The sequence below is a fragment of the Spermophilus citellus genome (assembly GCF_964194105.1).
Source record: "Spermophilus citellus genome assembly, chromosome: 7".
Classification (NCBI taxonomy): domain Eukaryota; kingdom Metazoa; phylum Chordata; class Mammalia; order Rodentia; family Sciuridae; genus Spermophilus; species Spermophilus citellus.
The window spans coordinates 53,707,784-53,730,373 of NC_138188.1; the positions used below are offsets into that span (position 1 = coordinate 53,707,784).

At 47.7% G+C, this 22,590-nt stretch overlaps 3 protein-coding genes across 4 annotated transcripts in view; 2 read left to right on the plus strand and 1 right to left on the minus strand.

Moving 5' to 3' along the window:
* The window catches only part of P2RY12 (purinergic receptor P2Y12), a 42,761-nt gene extending 32,095 nt beyond the window's left edge, over nt 1-10,666 (plus strand). The window contains exons 1-3 of one of the 2 annotated variants that reach the window (XM_081302594.1): nt 358-587; nt 6,876-7,042; nt 8,700-10,629. In XM_081302594.1, coding sequence (XP_081158720.1) covers nt 8,712-9,740 — 1,029 coding nt within the window. In that variant the 5' untranslated portion in view covers nt 358-587; nt 6,876-7,042; nt 8,700-8,711 and the 3' untranslated portion in view covers nt 9,741-10,629. Of the gene's footprint in view, nt 1-357; nt 588-6,875; nt 7,043-8,699 lie in introns of those variants that run through there. The other variant, XM_081302595.1, reaches the window with a different exon arrangement.
* MED12L (mediator complex subunit 12L) overlaps nt 1-22,590 on the minus strand; it is a 265,350-nt gene that overhangs the window by 67,615 nt on the left and 175,145 nt on the right. The window contains exon 17 of the mRNA XM_081302589.1: nt 216-363. Within this exon, the coding sequence (XP_081158715.1) occupies nt 216-363 (148 nt within the window). The remainder of the gene's footprint in view (nt 1-215; nt 364-22,590) is intronic.
* Nucleotides 17,259-19,233, plus strand: P2RY13 (purinergic receptor P2Y13). The gene is made up of 2 exons (XM_081302596.1): nt 17,259-17,306; nt 17,940-19,233. Exon 2 carries the CDS (start codon nt 17,943-17,945, stop codon nt 18,948-18,950), a length of 1,008 nt encoding a protein of 335 aa, XP_081158722.1. The 5' UTR covers nt 17,259-17,306; nt 17,940-17,942; the 3' UTR covers nt 18,951-19,233.

Sequence of the window (22,590 nt, forward strand, 5' to 3'; positions counted from 1 at the left end):
TCACCTGCATCTACCTTTACACCATGGCCTGTTAATCCAAAGACTGCTACTAATGGTCTCCAGCTCAAAATACTTAAATGTGCTTATTCATATTTCAGTGTGACAGTCATCAGTGAGAGGAAACACACTGGAGACAGTGACACAGAGCATTTTGATAAACGCTGCAAAGAGGGGGGGACAGCAGGCCCCACGGGAGTTGTGCGTGGAGGCCTTACCGCCTGTCTCTGTGGTGCTCTTCTTGTTCAGGATTTTCAGGATGTCTTTGGTGATCTTCTTCAACTGGTGCCGGGCCTCCTCGCGCTCCTTGCCCACTCCGTAGAGGAGGATTGTGCGCTGGTTACATTCATGACTCGAGGACTCATCCTGAAAAGCAGGGGATGTGGTTGTTCTGAAACCGTGCACAGGGCGGAGCTGCCCAGCTCAGTCTTGAACCCCAGAGCAGCACCTGCAGCCATCCCTACCCTGTGGGCCACCTCCACCTCCACCAGCCATGGTGTTCCAGTCTGGAACTTGCTAAACCTTAAGAAAAAGGTGCCGACCGACCTGCAGTCTTCATAGGAGCATTTGATGTGGGCAAACAACACAGAGTAAGTTCTGACTACTGAAAAACTTTTCATTACTTAAGGCTAAACATGGTATTAATCTCATATCATGTAACATAACATCCAGTTGAACTTTTTCATAAAGGAAAATGGTATTTCTTACTAAGCTTGGTTTTAGGTATGCAGTGATGGTTTATGTTTCATATTTAGAGAAAAGTCCTTCTAGGATCTTCAATTACTGTAACAAAATATTTCATTTACTTCTGACATGACGGTATGAGACGTTTATATTTATTTTCAAGTGACAAAACAGTTAGGAGCGGGGGTCTCTATGGTGCAGTGGCTGATCCTAAGCCACACCTGTTCTGCTGCCTCCTCACTTGCCTAGTGACCATGCCCCACCCCAACAGAGAATCGGGCTCTTCTTCCCCCAAGGGAAATCATCTGGTCTTGGCCTTACAGAAGCGTGGATACACACGTCATGGGGTGCCCAGCTCAGCCTGGGGAATGTCCACCTGGCTGTGGGCGTTTTCCTGGCTCCCCAGCCCCGGCCCTGGCCTTCCCTGGCCCTGGCCTTCCACCCCCTCTGCAGCCCCGCCCTTCACATGCCTCCTTTGCCTTCACCTGGCACATCTCTGCCCAGGCCAGGTGCTTTCCCTGCTGCCCAGCATTGTATTCTGAGGAGCTTGGGGGAGGAACACTTCTCCTGGGGACACAAGGGCACTGTGTCACCATTAGTAATGGCTTCAGCCAAGAGTGGCAGACTCCAGTGGCTGGGGCCCCAGCCGCAGGCCACTTACAGGGACTTGGCACCAACAGCACTTTGCCTCTGCAGACGTGAACGGAGCCTGTGCGCCCTGCAGCTGTCACATGGCTCTTTGCCTTCTCCATTCTGTCCCTCATTCCATGTGCAATGCCTGTCTCAGGGCCATGCCTCTTTTCTGTCATACTCTGCTAGAAGCCATTTACTTGTCCACCTTGCTCATCTATCAGGGAACTTGGGCTCAAATCTGAAAATTACAAACCTCAGGCAGGGCCCATCCTGTGCCCTGGCAACTGCTTCCAACTAAGGCCGCGTCAGAAGACCCCAACATAAATGTCTATGTGTAGGGTAATGGGAAGACTGACCAAAGTCAACTCTACATGGCAGGCACCTCGGTCAAGACAACATGCTAGAGATCCTGCTGCAGAGCCAGAAGTCCAAACAGGGATGGTGGGAAGGGTGATCTAGAACAATCTCTGTGCTCATCACGACAGCACAGGACAGCCGGGCCGCATGCTGCACCAACAGCAGCCCAATCCATGGTGAGCATGCCATGATCACACCACTTGACGGCTCTGTGACCTGGTTAAAGAACCTTGCCCACTCTCAGTTCCTTCCCCTGAGAAACAGGGTACCACTGCCTTGCTTGTTGGTGTTCTGTGAGTGCCACGGAGATACAGGGTGTGATGTGAGATGGTGGGAGCCTCTTGTACACGGTTCCCAGCAGATGGTTCCCAGTCTGGGTTCCGCCCTCTCTGCAGCACCCACACCCACCGTGCTGCATGGCTCAACATTCTCCAGAGACCGTGGCATGGCTCCTTCCTTTGCTCTTCCTGCCTAAAACACTACCAACAGCCTCCATCCATTACCCCTGCTGAAAGGCTGTGCACAAGTGCAGTGTCAGGTCCTCCACTCTGTCACTTAGTCACCGAGAGCCTCAGCACAGAAGGACAGGGAGGAGGAAGGAGAGCCCGAGCACTTCTCACAGTGCCACTTGTTCATTTCTAGGTGTCTCCCCAGTTAGACCACAGCTTTGTAAAAGACATGTCTTGCTTGTTTTACTCATTTTTATGTTCTCCTTAATAAGCACCAAGGTGGCTTTAATACCTGCTGAGTACATCACAGAAAAAACTACGTAGGCTAATGAATACATAGCTAAAGGGACTGAGCAAGAATGAAGGTAAGAACAAAAAACAGCTTTATACGAAACTTCACTTGACAATTAAGTGCAGACAAAATTGTGGGCAAGAAGTGAGAGAAAAATAGAAAGTGTGAGCAAGAATGTTTGCAGGTAGCTGGGCTCGCCTGCACCTGCAGCAGCTCGGGAGGCTGAGGCAGGACAGCGAGGCTGAGGTCAGCTGGGCAACTTATTAAAAGTATGTCTCATTAAAAAAAAAAAAAAAAGCTGGGGAGGGTCCTGGGAACGTAATTCAGTGGTAAGGCAGTCCTGGTTCAATCCCCAGGACCAAAAAAAAAAAAAAACCAACCCAGCATGGAGAGCAAAGCCAGCTATGGGGACAAAGACCAAGAGGAATCAGAAGGACCTTAGGGAAGGGTCAGATGCCTAGGTCCAAGGAGTGAATGTGCATCTCAGTGGATTTTAAGAGGGAACTGCTTGAAAAATTGATCAAGGAAATTGAAAGAGAGAAAAAGGGACATCCTAAGGGCTGGGAGGATGTTATCTGTGCCAGGAAGTGAGGATGATTGGAAGTGGACCACAGATGTGTCATGTTTGGTTTGACGTTGGTGCCAACTCAGTGAGAATCGAGCCCAAGCCAGTGTGGCAGGTCCAGCAAGGTGCAGGACATCCACATTCTCTTCAGGAGGGGTACAGAGCCGAGAGGGCAGGACGTGCAGAAACCAACGCAGGTGCACACGCAGAATGTGCCACCACGAAAGCACATGAGGCCTCAGAACCATAGGGTGCACTCACAGGCAGGCTCTCGGGAGCCAGGGAGCAGACACAGGAGACAGGACCATCGACAGTGCTGGACTAAGCTATGGATAGGAGATTCTGGGGACCATCTGGGGACTTCAAACAGAAGCTGCTCCAGAGCCACAGCAGAAGGAAGCTGGAACAAGGGGTGAAGACAGCAGCGATGAGGGAGGTCGGAGAGGTGACCTGCACTGAGGAGGATGGCATGGGCAGCAGCGCCAAGACAAAGTCCACTTGGCCACCAGTACAGTCGCCGGTCCCTCAGCTATCATTAAAATCTAGAACTGTCCTTAAAGGACACCAAGATCGAAGAGCAGACAACTGGTGAGGAGACAGGAGGTGATGGGCTGGGGTCTGCGTGAATGTGGAGAGACAGAGGGACCACATTCAGGGAAAGACTGCCATCAGCGTGCCAGCTTTCAGAGAGAGCCCCCTTGCACATCGCCAAGCTGCTGTTTTTGAACAGGTTACAAGATGTGTGTATGTCAAATGTTGCACAAGTAGAAGACATGAGACTCTTCACATGGCAATTTATATCAAATGAGAAGAAAGCCAAGAAGCTACAAAAGGAACCAAACATTCCCTAAGGCACCGGTGGGTTCCAACCTTGCAAGGTTGCAGGTAACATGTAGGATCTGAGATCACCTCCAAGGTTTGCTCTATGGCTTATCTCCAAGGGATACAGTGAGTGGACAGGAAAGAACCACTGGAGAAGCTTCAGAAGTCAGGTCCACTCAGGCTGGCCTGTCCATTGCAGGTCAAGTCCTGGTGTTTCGGCCCCAGACCAGTCACTCTCTCTCCCCGCAGCTACCACTTGCACCCACAGAGACTAAGGTGAGCAAAGAACTAGGGGGGTGCACACCCGAAACCTGGGGAGCTGAGTGCCCCACAGGAACAAAATGCGTGTCTTCAGCCTAACATCCCTGGAAGGAAGGAGGAGGGCTATGGTTGAGGTCTTCTGGGAGCCACTCGAACCTCTTTAAAAGTGATTACAGATGTGACTGAAATGTGTGTGTGTTCACAAAGATGGTGGCAAGTCTATGGCAGCTGCTTGTTTAGTAATTTCTAAACTCTGTGATTATTAAAGTACTAAAGAAAAATAAAAACAATCCCATTTTGAATGTGCTTCCTTTTATGCCAACCACTTGTGAAACAGATGAAGTAGATGCAACTGCCCTGATAAAACGCTGCATTTAGCACTTCCCCAAAGTCCTCTCCTTGTTACGTGTCAACATTCAAATGGAAACCTGCGCACACCCTGGGAGAGCTGCAGGCACCCTGCTACCTCATCTCTACAACCTCATCTCTACAAAAAGGAGTAAACACAGCTTTAAGAACAATAGCTTGGGCTGCGGCTATGGCTCAGTGGTACAGCACCCGCCTCACAGGTGTGAGACCCTGGGTTCAATCCTCAGTACCACATAAAAATAAATAAATAAATAAATAAAGATATTGTGTTCATCTACAATTAAAAAAAAATTTAAAGAAAGAACAATAGCTTTCTTAAAAATGTTTAGTTTATTAAAACAAAGATGCCTTTACAAGATGCCTTTGAACATTATTTCTTTCAGCTCAATCTCTCAATGTCTCTCAAACTAGTGTCTCTGGAAGAAAATAATCTCAAATGAATGTTGTGCCAGTAGCAAGCCCTCGAAGCTGGCAGGAAAAGGGTGTGTGGGTGAGAAGGCTGCGCCAAGGCACAAGAAGGCCACAGCTGCTTCCCATCAGGACACCCTGAGGGGGCGACCTTGCTGTGGATCTAGGGAGCAGGAGACAGGTCTGACTTGGTTACACCGGTCTTGTCCTACGTCAGCTGAGAGCCCATAGTACACTAGTTCTCTGCTGCCAAGCAAAAACCAAAGGAAGGAGCGTTCTCCCAGGCCGAGTACCCGTGCCTGAGGGTCTTTTGTGAGTCTAACTCACATGCTCATATTCCAGGGGAGAAAGCTAAGCCAGTTGTTGTAGTGACACCCTGCTTTAAAACATGTCCTGTGCCAGGTGCTGTGGCACTTGCCTATAATCCCATTGGTTCAGGAGGCTGAGGCAGGAGGATCTCAAGTTCAAAGCCAGCTTCAGCAACAGCAAGGTGCTAAGCAACTCAGTGAGGACCTGTCTCTAAATAAAAATACAAAAAGGGCTGGGGATGTGGCTGGCTCAGAGGTCCAGTGCCTGAGTTCAATCCCCAGTACCAAAAAAAATAAATAAAAATAAAAAATTATCTTGTGAAGATGCTCATTAACATCACGAAGACCACAGTTAGAGCCATAGTCTGTTAAAACTAAATGAGCCCAAGAGCTGATGGAATGTCTTACTATAGCTCCACAGTTGGTTCCACAAGGACCAGAGTCTTGCCCTTCCAAGGAAGGGCCCCTGGGTTCACAGCAATCCTAGTTGAACCAAATACTTTTAGATGAGCAGAAAGTGACAACTGTCTTCAATGGATGTGGTAAAATAAATAAACCAATTAAACCACTTGAAAATAAAAGTTGTTCATTTTTCTAAACCATCTCAATCAGAGAAAACAAACAAATTTAGCCCTGTTCCCAGTGACACATGACAAACCATGGATGGTGCTGAGGTTTATCATGGGGGCTGACACGGCCACCTGGCTCTGCTGTATGGTATCAGTCTTTTCCAACCTGAGACACTTTCACTTAAAGATTGGACTCACTTTCAGGGTCAGGTGGCTTAAACGGGCATCTGACAGTCTCCATGAGAAAATACTGTAAGAGAGACTTCATAGCCGTGTGTGTGTTTGTGTGTGTGTGTGTCCATGTATGTGCACAGTGATATTACAAAAAGGTAAAAAGCAGCAACAAGTCTCACCCTCATTTTCACCCCTATCTTTTCCCCATTGGTTTAAAAGTTAAAAAACTCTCTGCAGTAGGAACACAGGATGCCTTAACTCGAGGTTATCCTTCCCCAAAACTCAAAGCTAGGTAAAAAGAAACATTAGAATACATTTACATGTGAGATCTCTTCAAGAAGAGCAGGAAGGATGCTTTCTGGAGCAGCCTGGCAATGCACATAGCTGCTTCCCTAATGTAATTGTAGACTCTGACCATTTATAATGGGAGGAAACTGCTTTGCCTACAAAGGAGCTAATCAAACACAGATTTAAAATAATGACATTATTAACCCGAGAAAGAAACCTGGGTGAGAGGCTGAACATCCCTAGCCAGCACACATTTGGAGTTAATGTGATTACCTCTTAGCAGGTAATAGATCACCCAGTGTTGGGCACAGTATGTTTTCAGGGGAGGAAGCAAGCGAGAAAACAAGCCTGCAGCCGTCTGCAGGAAGCAGACTTTGAAGGCTCGATTTCAACGTGGAATTATAATTTGCAAGGAAAATAACCCAAAGAATTCCAATTATTATTAATCAGCAACCCTATGGCAGGTTCCAACAAGAAGCTGTAAGATTTCAAATGGCTTTTAGAAAATGACTTCTCAGCCACCCTAGCCCCCACATTTTCCCAGGAAATAAAAGCAGAAGTTCTAAAAGCAGACAGATGGAAGTTCAGTGTCTGTCTAGCTTTGGGGCAACAGTGTTCAAGGTAACCTCCGATTTGTGAAGTTCTTTCTTCGTGTCTCTCTCTCTCTCTCTCTCTCTCTCTCTCTCCTTTTCTCTCTAGAACGCCTTAGATTTCACCGATGAAAACTCTGCAAATTCTCCATCACAAAGACGATTGACAACTAAACTAAGACGCTAACAGGAAAATATCAGAAGCCAGTCTGAAAACTGTACGGAGGACCATCACCGGAGACGTTCGAGTCCCGCAGTGTCAGCCCCCGTAACCAGGTAATGTTCTTACCAAGAGGTCCTGGACGACATGTATTCACACTGTGGGGTGTGTGTGCATTTTGTCCAAGTTTTTCTTAAAATTGAAAATCTAAAGTAATAATATAGGTACAAATTTGGAGGAAAAATTAAAATACAAGCCATATTAATGATATCAGGGACAATAGTTACGCTCTACACTAAAAAACTTATGCAAAGCATGGAATATAAAATATAAACGGCTTTACTTATTTAATCTTGACTACAGAATGATATGCATATATGGAGGGAGCGGAAATTCTTGGTATCAAGAATACTTTTTTAAATAACTTACATTCTATGCCAAAGGAACATTCCCAAAGCAGAATTGCTGACTCTGCCAGGGAGCAAACAAGAACAAGAAAAGAGCAGGAACATGGGGGGACATTCAGTGAACACCTTGAAATGCTGAGGTGCTGGTGACATTTAGCTCTTCCTTTTATTGAAACGTTTAGTAGGTGGGAAAGGCATTAAAAATTAAAGCCATACTGGGACAACAGGATTCTTGTTTTATTTTATACAAGGATGGACAGGGAAAAAAAGAACCTGTTAATATCAGAGGGAATTTAGTGTTACCTTCATTTGTTAAATATCTTACATGAACGATTTGTTTTTAATTTAGATATTTGTGTTCTCAACATAATCACGTCTGAATACCAGGAACAATATTTTATTAAATTCAGTTCTATTTGTCCGTGATGGAACAGATTGCAAACTTCATCAAGTTTCGCAACTGAGATGCGAGACAGCACATTCAAGTCAGTGTCAGCCTTCTCTATGGCAGCCTGTTGTGGTGACAACACAAGACCAGACAACCTGGTTTCATTTCATCTTAGCTGCCATCATACACCCCATCAACCTAGGCAACCAGCCCTGGCTGTTCTGAACAAGCCGACTGATGACCACTATACAGAGACACTTCCTTTTTTATTTTCTATTTTGAAATTTAAACTGAATGATATTCAGGAAATGTACGTAAGACTTTAAATATACTCAAGTTGGAAATGAGATACAGGTGGATGGAAAACATCTGCTACTAAATGATGTGTCTCTGTGAGGCCAAGGTTTTAAGGGGTGGCTGAGCCATGCAGGGGCAGGAATGTCCTCTAGCTTACAGGAAAATGCTGTCGCTTCTTCTGTTCTGGCCTCAGATTCAGTATCTTCCTTATCTAACAGGTTTCCCAGAGTGCTCCAATCCTGTGTCTTGCTGCTCTCTAAGGTCCTACGGGCAATTGCCACTCACCTCTCCTTCAAGCCCTTAGAGTGCCGGGGCCAGGAAGGAGGCTGGTGGGGAGGCGGGGGGCCACAAGCAGAAACCCACAGGCAAAGGCAGGACGTGAGGCCTCTGCTGCCTGCTCCACACAAACGCAGGTGGCCACTGAGAAGGCCCAGGGCCTTCTCCCGCTGCAGGCCAGAAGTACAGAGCGCCTGAAGAGCAGGGTAAGTGCTGCAGGTCACCTGGCCCAGCTGGGGACTCAGTGCTCGCTAAGGAGAAATATTCCAAGACTCTGCTTCCTGTGGTCCTACTAAGAGTCCCAATGAGCACCAGAAAAAAAACTCAGGTTTGGGGGAAGGGTGGGGGATAATAGCAAAATCAGCTCCCTGGTACTAAAACAAGCCTCCCCTGTCCCTTCTCCAGGTGGCAGAGGAAATGCTACTCAGCGACAACCTCACCTTGGCCCCAGGCAACAGCAGCGTGTGTGCCCGGAACTACAAGATCACCCAGGTGCTCTTCCCACTGCTCTACACCGTCCTCTTCTTTGTGGGACTTGTCACCAACAGCCTGGCGATGAGGATTTTCTTTCAAATTCGCAGTAAATCCAACTTCATTATTTTCCTTAAGAACACGGTCATTTCGGATCTCCTCATGATTCTGACTTTTCCATTCAAAATCCTCAGTGATGCCAAACTGGGCCCTGGGCCCCTGAGGACCTTTGTCTGCCAGGTCACCTCCGTCGTGTTCTACTTCACGATGTACATCAGCATCTCGTTCCTAGGCCTGATAACCATCGACCGCTACCAGAAGACCACCCGGCCATTCAAGACATCCAGCCCCCACAGTCTCCTGGGCGCCAAGGTGCTCTCCGTGGTCATCTGGGCCTTCATGTTCTTGCTGTCCTTGCCCAACATGATCCTCACCAACAGGCGGCCGAGGGACAAGAGCGTGAAGAAGTGCTCTTTCCTCAAGTCGGAATTCGGGCTGGTCTGGCACGAGATCACCAACTACATCTGCCAGGTCATCTTCTGGATCAATTTCCTAATTGTCATCGTGTGCTACACACTCATTACTAAAGAGCTCTACAGGTCCTACATGAGGACGCGGGGGTCCAGCAAGGCGCCCAGGAAGAAGGTGAATGTCAGGGTGTTCATCGTCATCGCGGTGTTCTTCCTGTGCTTCGTGCCTTTCCACTTCGCCCGCATCCCCTACACCCTGAGCCAGACCCGGGAGGTCTTCGACTGCGCGGCACAGAACACGCTGTTCTACGTGAAGGAGAGCACCTTGTGGCTCACCTCCCTGAATGCCTGCCTGGACCCCTTCATCTATTTCTTTCTTTGCAAGTCCTTTAGGAATTCCTTGATAAGTATGCTCAAGTGCCCCAGTTCTGCAATGGCCCCATCCCGGGGGGACAAGAAGAAAGCAGAGGGTGCTGGTGACCCAAGCGAAGAGACTCCAATGTAAGCAAGTTCCCTGGGGGACAGTCTCAGTGTGCTGGGGTCCAGAACTCCTCCAAGGAAAGCACCCAGCCAGCCAGGACCCTGACCAAGTAGTGGCGGAGTCAGTAGTGATGACTCCTGGAAAGAGCAACAGAGACTAAGGGAGCCAGCTTCGAACGCTCCCAGCAAGCGAGGCTACCTAACCCCACGTAGCTCCCTGCAGGACAAGCAGCGTGTTATTGCCATGCTGCATGCAAAGCAGAAGCCAGGTCTGCAGAGCTCCTGCAAAGTGGGTCACTGGCTGACACCTACTGCTAGCTTCCATATGTCAGTGCTCACAACTGTGTGTTTTATAACCCCCTGGAAAAGAATGACCAATCTGATATAATCCCCTGACCAAAATGACTCCTATTAAGGTAGAAGTACATCCAAGACCCCCAAACCAAACCCAGACCTACTGTGAAACCTAGAAAAACTTCAGTGGGTACACAAAGCATAATAACCACTGGCTCTTAACATGAACAAAATCCACAGACTAAACTAATTGAAATGGTATTTAATGGAACTGAATTGTTTGAAATGTTCCATTAAACATTGTTTGAAATGTTCATTAAGTCAACAGACTTAAGGCATGCCATTCCAATAAAGAAGAGGCACAGCTAAGAAAATTACAGAAAGGACAGTCACTTTTATGATATAACAATACTAAAAAAATTATTTGTATTTCCTTAACACTAGAGAAGAGAGTTTTACTAATATATTGACAACTTCAATGAATACAATACCATCATTGACACTTAATCTTTATTAACTGGCTTCTAGAAATACTTGCTATTTGAGTTAATAAAACATTTTCCCTTAGTAAGAAAAATGAACAAAATATGATTACAAAGTCGTACGGTGTAACTACTACATGAAAGTGAGTGAACTGTTTGGAATCATATATTTGTATTTGTGTGTATAATATAAAACTTTATATTAACCTTATCACTTTGTTGGAATTTCCTTTTTCAAAGTTACTAGATACCATGGCTCCTCCCACCCCCAACACAATAACATCAGACACCTCATGCATTTAAGGAAGAACTGCTGCAAACCTGTTTTATCATGTCTCGGTGTGCAAAGTGTCTCTGAAGACAACTGTCACCTCAATAACTTCACAGGCCATACCTGGAAAGTCTGATTTCACATAAGTCATGCGGGATCCGGTTGGTTGTTTTGTGGTGGTAATGGGGACTCAACCTAGCAGCACTTGACCACTGAGCTCCATCCCCAGTTCTTTACACTTTAATATGTGTCAGGGTCTTGCTGAGTGGCTGAGGGCCATGCAAACTTGCTGAGGCTGGCCTCAAACTTTCAATCCTCCTGCCTCAGTCTCCTGAGTTGCGAAATAACAGATGTGTTCCACTATGCCTGGCCATACTAGATTTTTGTAAATATATTTTTACTTCTAATTGACACAGTAATGGTACATATTCATGGGGAAAGTTGTGACATTTTACTGACTGTATACAATGAGTACTGATTAGATAAAAGTCAAAGTACATAGCACAAAGCAGTTCACATCACTTATCTCAACTACTTATCATCACCAGGGGTGATTTTCAAACAGAAGATGGCCTCGTACCAATATGGAAATTCCAACGTCAGGGGAAAGTAGAACAGTGGAAGTCTGCTGAACTTCCGAGTCATCCAAACTCACCAGACTGCTGCTGGGCTAGATTTCAGTACAGAGCTGAGCCCATTCAGCTCCCTAAGTGGTGTCCACTCTGGAACACCCACACTATCCTTCTGTGGCATTGCTCTCAGTGAGCACTGGATGTCAGCAGAGAGGCACAAAGACATGGGCCAAAATCACACATGTGCCATCTACTGCTGGGCGCTGAGCAGTGGTCAGTCCTGCCGCGCAAGTTCACTGTTATATCAGATGTCCAGTAGCCATGCTCTGTGAGAGGAGTGCATACAATACCAGGATATATGACACCCAGGTGCTAGAGACTAACGGTGATCAGCAAACCTTATTTTGCCTATGAGTCGAAGGACACCCACCCCCGCTCATCCATGTCAGGGGCAGAGAGTGGGTTAAAACTGAGTCCTCATGGTACCATGGAGCATGCTGGGAAAGGACAGGGTGGATAGGTGGCCTGGACAATCCTCCTGCTGCACACTTCTAACTGAGATGATGCTGTTCTACAGGAGACAAAAAACTAGAACTGCTATCGAGACAGTGACATTTCAGTACAGAAGAGCTGTGAAGTATTTGGAAACTTCTATTTTACAGCTATGTACAGATCCCATGAGAACCCTCATCAGACTCAGCATCACACTGTTGGTGATTCTCTCCTCAAAGACAGTAGACACCCTTCGCTCCTTATCAGAATGCACCACTCGAGAGGGTCTGTGAGATGGGCAGGCAGTGCCTGCTGCACAAAGAAAATGTCGCTGTCTCTAGGGTTAGAAATTCTGATGAATGCAAGGAACTCCATGTTTCATGATAACTTCTATTAAAAAAAAAAAGCCAACATTATGGGCACAGGTACAGCAGTGAGAGATGCAGCAGAGGAGACAGTGGGAGTCCTGCACATAGCCCCCAGGGTCCCCAGCCGAGGATGCGGTGCCGCGTGGTTTCTCTCAGTGGCTTCCCTATAGGAGACACCTGCAGCAGGTGGCAGTAAACCACAGCCTGAGCCCAGCCTGCCCGTCACGAGTTCCTCTCACAGCCCAGGACCTCAGAGTGCTGGGTACATTGTCAAAGCCAGTGGGGAAAGAGCTCGAGAGAAGAGTCAAACTCCAAGTCATTTCAATACCAAGTTCAATCTGGAATGTTCCTAAGTCTGGTTCACTGCAGCACTTCTACGCCACGCAGGCTTCATCTGCAGCTGCTCCATGATGGCAACAATTGTGCTGCATTGGAGACAGTGGCTCATGGCACCCAAACTGAAAAATGTCCTAACTAGCTCTTTTTAAAAAGGAGATTGTGCCGGCTGCCATGATGTATGCCTATAATCCCAGTGGCTCTGAAGGCTGACACAGGAGGATCACAAGTTCCAGGCTAGCCTCCACAATTTACCGAGGCCCTAAGCAACTTAGTGAGAATCTGCCAAAATAAACAGGATTGGGGATTTGGCTCAATGGCTAAGCATGACTGGGTTCAATCCCCAGTACCAAAAGAGACGGGGCCAGAGAGGGGGAGAGAGAGAGACTGCAGATCCCCTGCCCAGGAACAAAAAATCTGCAGCATCAGAACACTCTCTTGACACACACAACTGCTCCTGTGGTTTGACACTGCAAAGAGCTGTCACACTCAGAGGACAATGCTCAGGGAGGGCAGGACACCGCCAGCTGGGACTTTGAATGTGGAAGCCCCTTGACTCATCAGTAATTAAGAGGTCCTGAGAAAGAGTCGGGAACAGGGCATGAAAAGGACTTTCCAGGAGAAATAGAAAGGGACAATAAAAACAGGAAAGGATATATATCCACCCCACAAATTACAATATAAATTTATATTTATGGCATAGGTTTTTTTCACCCATAAGTTTCTGATTTAAAAATATTTTTAATGGCAGTGTTGAAGAATCCCACCCTTGATGGGACAACCATTGGAAGAGAACATTCAATATTCTAAAACAAGACGTTTGATTCAGCAATCCTACTTCTAGACATTTCTTGCAAATATGTTAGAACAAATACACAAGAATATATAAAGATGGTTTTGGTGGTACTGGTGATAGAACCCAGGACCTCCACACATGCTAGGCAAGTGCTCTACCACAGAGCTACATCCCCAGTCCTTAAATTGACACAGGGATTCACTAAGTTGCCCACACTGGCCTTGAACTTGCCATCCTCCTGCCTCGGCCTCCCAAGCAGCTGGCACTGGTGTGTGCCACTGTGCCTGGCTTACAGCATATTTTAAATAACAAAAACTGGAAACAAACTTAAGTTCCAACCAGTGGCACCTTAACCAAGCTATGGTAGATTTATATATTCATTATTAAATTATTATAAATGTGTACATTCTGTAAAAAAACAGATCAGTCTAAATGCATTAATCAGTCTAAATATGAAACAAAACCCACTGTGTAAATAACTGTGTATATGTATGTAAATATACATACATGTTTGTATATATATTTATGTACACATATACATTGGTGTATGTGATATATATATGTATATATGTGTGTGTGTGTATATTTTATATAAATATATTTATATATATATGTATGTATGTAAGGGGGATTAAATTTCACCTTCTGCTACATATCCATGTGCATTTGAATTTTCAAACACATGCTTTCCTTTGGTTGTAGTTTGTGTCTGATGTCTCCAAGGCTTCTTCCCAGCTGTGGGACTACTGGGAGACAGTGGTAACTCTAGGGGAGAGGGGGCTTGGTGGAAGAGGTGGGGGATGCGTGCCTGTGGAGGGCATGTGTCCCTAGGCCCTTCCACTCCCTGGTCCCCCCTCCCAGCCACCAGGAGACAGGAGCTTGCTCCACCACATACTCCCCACCATGTTCTGCCTTGTCAAGAACCTACAGTGAAGAGCCCAACACAGTCTCAACCAGAACAAATCTTTTCCTTCAACTTGATTTTCTCAAGAATTTTGTCACAACAATGGATACTTAACACACCTTTTACAACAAAGAATTTCAAAATAAATACTGAACATTTCAAATAATTTTGCAATTTTTTTTTGGCCTGTTTCTGGTTCCATGCAGTGATTTTTGGTATTAACTTATAGAGATAGGTCGTCATATTGACTGTTACAGTGTGAAACTTATTTTCGCTTGCTGTCACTTTTGTTAGTCTCGTATGGAATTTTTACGACGATTCCACATGATCTGAGGAAGCACCTGGTACAGTAGTGCACTTTGATGGGAATTAAATGTCTCTTTTAGGAATAAAGATCTCACTTCAACTTTCATCCAGAATGAAAGCGAAGACTTCCCATAGTGGCAGATGCCATTTATGTGGCACCAGCTAGCCACATCCACAGGAACCCTTCCACTGCCCCGTGGATCCAACTGCAGGTGCCGCAGGAAGACGGGGAATGGAGACAGCAGTTGATTCCATTGGGCAGGATGGTTTCCTTGGCCTCTCCCAGTACCCTCTCTGACACCCCCACCCCCACCGTCACCGTCACAGGGCTTTGAGCCAAGCAGGTACCCAGGGCTCACTGGGGCCAGATCCGCTGGCAGGGGGATGTAGCAGCATGGCACTGGGAAAACCACTTACCTTCTGGTCTCCAATTTCTCACCTCTAAGGGGGACCCAGTCTCTGGGGACTGTTCAGAGGACTGAATGAGATGATGTCATCAACACCACAGCCCAGCCTCTGTGCTGTTATGGACATTGACTACACTCCCCTAGAGCCTGTTGGCAGGCTCCTAGTTTCTGGGTGCTCTCACTGTATCTTCTTTGACTCCTCCCATCTTTTGTGAGTACCCCCATAGGTGTACAGTTATTCCAACTTGATTTAATTAAAAAAATTTACAGGACTCCTACCAAATGATAGGCATTTTTCTAAGCCCGTGACAAATGTTCTCTGAATGACTCCATAAAGCAGACATTGTTTTTTATGTCCACTCTAAAGAGAAGGCAACTGGTTCACAGGGAGAGTAAAAAACTGCCCAAGGTCACAAGAGTTCTAAGACCTGTAGAGCAGTTGAGCCCAGACCCTGTGGCCCAAGGAGTGGCCCTAGCTGCTGTACCTAGCACTTCCCATATCCCTCAAGAGCAAAGCCCTCCTCAAGCAGGGAGCCCAGGAGGACCCCAACTCTCTCACGAAAGTGCACACTTTGAAACTCTCACATATAAAGGAATGTGCTTCCATGGCTGCCAAGAGGACACCGTTAGTCATCCATTCCTCTTTTGCAAGTTTCTCACACTTTGACATTTTGAAACCTGGCCAAAATGTGATTTCCAGTTTTCGCATGATGAAATCATCTGGTACAGAATTTCCCTTGTTTAAAGTGAAACTACTTCAAACTTTCATCAACATAATGGATTTGGGGCTGTAGGGAAATTTGCAATTAATTATGTAGATTAAAGTCTTGTACATAAAAATTAAAAGTTTTTGTCCCATGCTGAAGCAAAGAAAAAGACACATGTTTAGCTGGGTGCAGGGGCGCTTGCCTGTTATCCCAACAGCTCAGGAGGCTGAAGCAGGAGGATCATGAGTTCAAAGCCAGCCTCAGCAACGTAGCTAGACTCCAACCAACTCATCAAGACCCTGTCTGAACATAAAAAATAAAAAGGGCTGGGGATGTGGCTCTGTGGTCAAGCACCCCTGGGTTCAATCCCAGACATATTTACTATGTTCCACCATACCTGTGAAATCTTGAGTCTCCATTGCAAGTGATCAATAAGTTCAAGTCACACAGAGAACTTTTTCAAACTAATGCCATCCACTAGGAAGGGCCAACCAGAGCCAATAGACACGGTACTGCACATAGCTATAAATGTTCAAGGGATATGAAACTCTTATTCTCAGAATCCCAAGACAAGTCATCCAAAATTTTCTGATCAGACCAATGGTACAGTCTAGTCTAGGCAAAAACTGTGGCAAGAAATATGAAATGAAACTCTGTGAAGAACCCCACATCCCCAGAAGCCCCGACTTCCGCTTTGCTCTCACAGGTCTGGCAAGCACACTGCCCTGGACAACTGCCCTCTCCTCTCCACGCTTCAACAGAGGCCAGGGAACAACTTACAGATGGGGACCAAGGCTGGTTCATGAGGCCCCCACACCTCCCGCCATCGTTCATAGGAAGAGATCTCCTGTGTGGCTGTGAGGGGAGAACGCGTCCACTCCAGCCTGCCAGGCCCGACTGCGGCGGGGAGACTGTGTCTCGGGGGCTCTCCAGATGCCTGCCTGGGACTAGGCCCTCAGTTCACCCTCTCAGCAACACTCTGGGTACAGACCATTTTCAAACTCCTTGCACACATGGAGAGCTGTCAAATCACGTGTCTGTGATTTAAAACCACACAACTGGTAGGTAGCGAACTCTCATCCCCAAAAGTCTGCACTAAGAGTCCCCACCTCTTAGGAACTCTGTTCTTTCTCAGGGACCCTGGGACCAACAAACATATGGAGGTAAATGCCTGCAGACACACATAGGCCATCCTCCTGAACACATCTCTGGAAACCCTGTCCAGAGGATGCAGAAGATGGTTCTGCCAGATTTTAGCGTCACGACTCGTCTCCTACTGGGGGGGGGGGGTACCTCAGGATACCTTCCTGGTCTTTCTACCTCCTTATCACAACGAGGCGAAGTTCATGGGGCACATCCATAGACAACAGGCCTGAGCAGAGTGATGGGCAGAAAACACTCAGGGAACTGCAACTGAAGCTACCGCGGCAAGCCCTAGTGGTGAGCGCCCAAGACCTCTCAAGTGACGGGGAGTATCAGCAAAGCCCAGGGCGAACACGAGAGGTTACACCAGACCTCATGACAGAAGTGAGCGTCAAGTGGAAATGGGGAAGGAAGCCGGCGTAAGAAAGCAGAAGGCTGCTTCCCAGCACTGGTGGCTGAGCTGATGCCCGCCGCAGTCGGAGGACACGGAGCTGAGCACCCACCCAGAGCAAGGTGAGTTTCAGTGCTTCTTATGACTGTGTCTGCTACGGAAGGCAGGGTGTGCAGAGGGAGGGCCGCTGCTCGGTGAGCCCAGGAAGGCTTGGCTAACCCAGGTGTCCAAGTTTCACTGCCATGTCCAAAGTGGCACTTACGAATCAGGTAGAACCTGTCACTTGGATTCACAAGGAGGAGGGGAAGTAACAGTACTGTTAAAGTACAAACACTATATTATGTGCCTTAAAAATTCAAGCCAGAAACAACTAGCACCCTCTCCACAGATGTGTGCAAGGTGGGGAAGGAACACAGGGCAGTAACAGGTTCCCCAGCTGAAGTCTGGGGTTGTTTTTTTTTTGTTTTTGTTTTTTATTTTGGTACCAGGGATTGAACTCAGGACACTCAACCACTGAGCCACCTCCCCAGCCCTATTTTATAGTTTATATTTATTTTATAGTTTATTTTATAGTGAGACAGGATCTCACTGAGTTGCTTAGGGCCTCGTTAAGTTGCTGAGGCTGGCTTTGAACTCATGATCCTCCTGCCTCAGCCTCCTGAGCTGCTGGGATTACAGGCGTGAGCCAGCACTCAGCTGAAGTCTGTTTTTTAACAGTGTCCTGAGTGGTCTTTGTTTGCTTTGTCTGCGTGCAGCCCATGCTGGAGCCGGCCAACGCCACGGGGATGCAGGGCTTCAATGGCTCTGAGCGATGCCCCCGGGACACTCGGATCACCCAGATGGTGTTCCCCACCCTCTACACGGGGGTCTTCCTGGTGGGTGCCCTGCTCAACACACTGGCCCTGTGGGCGTTCCTGCGCATCCACAGCTCCTCCACCTTCGTCATCTACCTCAAGAACACTTTGGTGGCTGACCTGATAATGACACTCACGCTTCCTTTCAAAATCCTCTCTGACGCGCACCTCGGGCCCTGGCAGCTCAGAGCATTCGTGTGCCGCTTCTCCTCTGTGGTCTTCTACGAGGCCATGTACGTGGGCATCACGCTGCTGGGCCTCATAGCCTTTGACAGGTTCCTCAAGATTGTCAGACCTTTCGAGAAATCGTTCGTGAAAAAACCTGCTTTTGCAAAAACGGTCACAGTCTTCGTCTGGCTCCTTCTCTTCTCCATGTCCCTGCCGAATATGATCCTGAATGACAAGGAAGCAACTCCAGTGTCTGTGAAAAAGTGTGCATCCCTGAAGGGGCCTCTGGGGCTGTGGTGGCATCGGCTGGTGAACTACGTATCCCAGGGCATTTTCTGGACTGTGTTTGTCCTAATGCTTCTGTTTTATATGGTGATTGCCAAAAAAGTCTATGATTCTTATAAAAAGGTCAAAAGTAAGGATGGCCAAAGCAAGAAGAGGCTGGGGGGGAAGGTGTTCGTGGTCTTGGCTGTCTTCTTCCTGTGCTTTGCCCCGTTTCACTTCACCCGCGTCCCCTACACTCACAGCCAAACCAGCAGCAAGAAGGACTGTGCGCTGGAGAACCGGCTGTTCATTGCCAAAGAAACGACTCTCTTTTTGGCAGCAACTAACATTTGCATGGATCCCTTAATATACATATTCTTATGTAAAAGATTCACAGAAAGGCTGCCTTGCATGAGGTGCAGGAGGGCCTCACACCAGGAGCAACAGAGCAGCCAGACAGACCACATAACCCTGGGCTGACCGCTGCCACTGGGCTCGCGGCCACATGGCCACAAGGCTTCAGAAACCATCTGTGTGGAGACCAAATTTAAGCAATAAAGAAAAAGAGATGGGAACAAACGCTTCCTTGCCTGATGACCCCAGGTGTACAAAAACGATCTTGTGAAGTTTAACTCCACGTGAACCTACTCATAAAGCCACAACAAGAGGATGCAAGGGAAAGCAAAGGGCCACTCGAGGCCACCTTCCCAAGGACATCCCCTGAGTACTTGGGATAAGATGAGGGAAATGCAGACTCCTAAAAGCCTCCCCTCCAGCACCACCTCACATTCACTCACACACATGATACAAACAGCTGTGTGGCTTCATAGCCCCCAGATCAATTACCGCTGAAGGAAGCAGCAAACTAACTTGTAAAGGCCACAGGTGGGAGCTGAGCCAGAAGTGAAAGGGATGCTGAACACAAGGGGTCTGAGGGTCCCCGTGGGTTGACTGAGATCCTGCAGGAAGGATTTTCTCCCTGCAGTTACAAAGAGATTGCTCTGTGTCCCACAGCACAGCACAGAGCTATGACATGAGTACCCCACCCAGCTGACACCCAGTTACACACGGCTCTGCCACCGGGACGCTGGGAGCTCAGCAAAGCACTCCTGGCCCCATGTCAATTCCGCTGCCCCACCACCGGGCTCTCCCACTGTGGGGGGGCACATTAGGGTCCTCCCCTCCCGCAGGTCTCCCATACTAACAAGCTGCGGGTCCTGACTGTGTGATGGTTAGGGTTCCTGAAAGACAGGTTTGAAGTGGGCCAGTTGTTCTTGGTCCAGGTAAGTGATGTGGTTGCTGACCTACAGTCAGTGACATTCGCGCGGGGGACATGGCCAAGGCTACTTATCCTTATCTCCCTCCACAGTTTTTCTTGGATTCCTTTGTGGGTCAAAAAAAAAAAAAAAAAGTAAAATGTGCTTTCTGGAATTGTAGATGCTAATTTATATCTCCTAAAAGAAAACACACAGAGAAGGAGTTGTCCTCTGTAGATGGGCCACTGACTCCACCAGGAGCACAGCCAGGTGAAGCCCAGCGGCCTCATGGCCAAAGGCCCTAGCCTGCCTGCCTTCTGGAAGCATCTGTTCCCACCCTTGATCTTTACTGTCCTCTATATACTGTAACTGTCAGTTTGTCAGGGGCCACGCTTCTGGCCCTGTGCACATGTGAGTCTCCTGTGACTCACCCAGGAAAGTCTCATCTACCTGCAAAAACCCAAGGGGCCATCACTCACTGCCTGGCATCTCACAGGCCAGCTCCCATGGCAGCACAGCCCAGTCGGCCTACCTCTGTGCACTAGCTCAGCTCCATCACTGTGCTGGGCACTCTGCCTGGCAATTACACCCAGATATATATCGGTGCTCTGAAAAACCTGCATATATTTTTGAGGGCAGAGACTGTCTCATCATACAATTAATAAGTGCTTGATAAAACAAATCAAATGAGCCTTATTGTTATGTACTAGAAGAGCAAAAGGGAAGTCAGTTCTCATTGATGTTTTATCAAAAGATGAAATAAATTCTTGAGGGGCTGGGGATGTGGCTCAAGCGGTAGCGCGCTCGCCTGGCATGCGTGCGGCCCGGGTTCGATCCTCAGCACCACATACCAACAAAGATGTTGTGTCCACCGAGAACTAAAAAATAATAAATATTAAAAAATTCTCTCTGTCTCTCTCTCTCTCTCTCTCTCTCTCTCTCTCTCCTCTCACTTTCAAAAAAAAAAAAAAAAAAAGAAAAGAAATAAATTCTTGAAAAGAAGGTGCCAACCTCTCATTGCTCTCCTAGGGCTCACACACACCCAGGCCCAGGGGTGCTGGTACCCTGGGCTGCTCTCCTAGGGCTCACACACACTCACAGGCCCAGGGGTGCTGGTGCCCAGGATACTCTCCTAGAGCTCACACACAATCACAGGCCCAGCAGTGCTGGTGCCCTGGGCTCTCTCCTAGGGTTCTCACACACATGCAGTCCCAGGGATGCTGGTGCCCTGGGCTGCTCTCCTAGGCCTCACATACACACAGGCTAGCACTCTAGTGCCTGGGTTCACTAGCAATCCATGGTGAGTGAAGCAGGGTCACTCATTGGTGCCAGTATAGCTAATTGAGCAACATTTCAGTTTTAAAGCTATTGACAAAAGCTTTAGTGATTCCCTCTTGGAACTGATGAAGTGAAATCTGCACGAATACGATAAACAATCTTCAAAACCACTTTAGAAAGTACTTTTGAAGCCTGGTACTCATTGTCTCCAATACAATGAATCCTCATCTCCATGGGAGCCCCACCACCTCTGCAGGGACTGATATCACGAAGGGCATCTAAGCCATCTGATCCACTCTCTGTGTCTGTGCTCTCCCCTATGTTTCTCACAACTAATGGCACTTTCAATCTCCCCTGGAAGTGGGTACAGCTAGTATATATGACTTCTTTGAAAAATCTTTCCCAATAGAATTTCAATAGCAAATCTGCCTTCCATAAACACAAATCCTCCATCCATTATGATGATTTTACCATTAGAAGCAGAGGGCCTGATCTGTACAGTAGAATGTTTGTCAAGAACTTAGAGAAGGAGCATATCAGAGCCATCCTAAAGTGACAGTCACAAAACGAAGAACTTCCCAAACCAGCCACCCCAAGTCCTAAGCTCCAGACACCTACAGAGCAGGCTGATGACGCATAGCCACCAATGACAGAGGAGAAGGTGAAGCCAAGGCAGCTGAGCTCTGCCACCTGCAGGTCGGGCACAGGGAGGGCCTTTGTCAGGAGCTGAGGCATCCTCCAATCCCCAGGAGGGGAGGGATGCCCTGCGGCCACAAGGGAGTGCGCTGTGGAAGGGAAGGGGAAGGAGAGCAGCAGTGAGAGCCACCTTGGGGACAACAAGGCACATCCTTCTGAAGGGGGATTCCTGCAGCACACTCAAGGTGAACTTAACAGAACCTGCAGGGCATAGCGGCCCAGGCCTGGTGGGCTGTTAGCTGTGAGGTGTTCCCAGAGACCCACACTTGAGAAAAATACACGAAGTCCAGGGGGAAAATAACTGGGTTGTAAAAGCCTGGACCCGATTAGTGTGCTGACCCCTGATGGGCTTCACGGGGTGGTGACTGGAGGCAGTGACTCCATCAGTGTGCTAACCCCTGATGGGCTTCCCCGGGTAGTGACTGGAGGCAGGTGGGGTATGGCTGGAGGCAGGTGGGGTGTGGCTGGAGGAGGGGGCGCTGGCAGCGAGCCTTTGGGGTACTTTTTGTATCTGGCAATGGAGTCTCTCTGCTTCCTGATCATCATGTGAGCTGCTTCCCTTGGCCACACTCTTCCACCACCATGTTATGCCTCACTGTGAGCCCCCAGGAATGGAGCCCACTGTCTACAGAGACCTCTGAAACTGTGAGCCCCCAAATAAACTCTTCTTCCTCTAAAGTTGTTCTGGTCGGGTCCTTTAGTTACAGTGGAGTAAAAGCTGATTAAAACACTACGGCTGGGGCTGGGGCTGGGGCTCAGCAGTAGAGCGCTCACCTAGCACACGTGAGATACTGGGTTCGATCCTCAGCACCACATAAAAATAAACAAAATAAAGCTATTGTGTTCAAGTATAACTAAAAAAAGAAAAACACTATAGCTAAGAGTTTAGA

Bases quoted from the DNA above. Each gene is read 5' to 3' on its own strand.
- P2RY13 (XM_081302596.1), top strand. From the start codon at position 17,943: ATGCTGGAGCCGGCCAACGCCACGGGGATGCAGGGCTTCAATGGCTCT.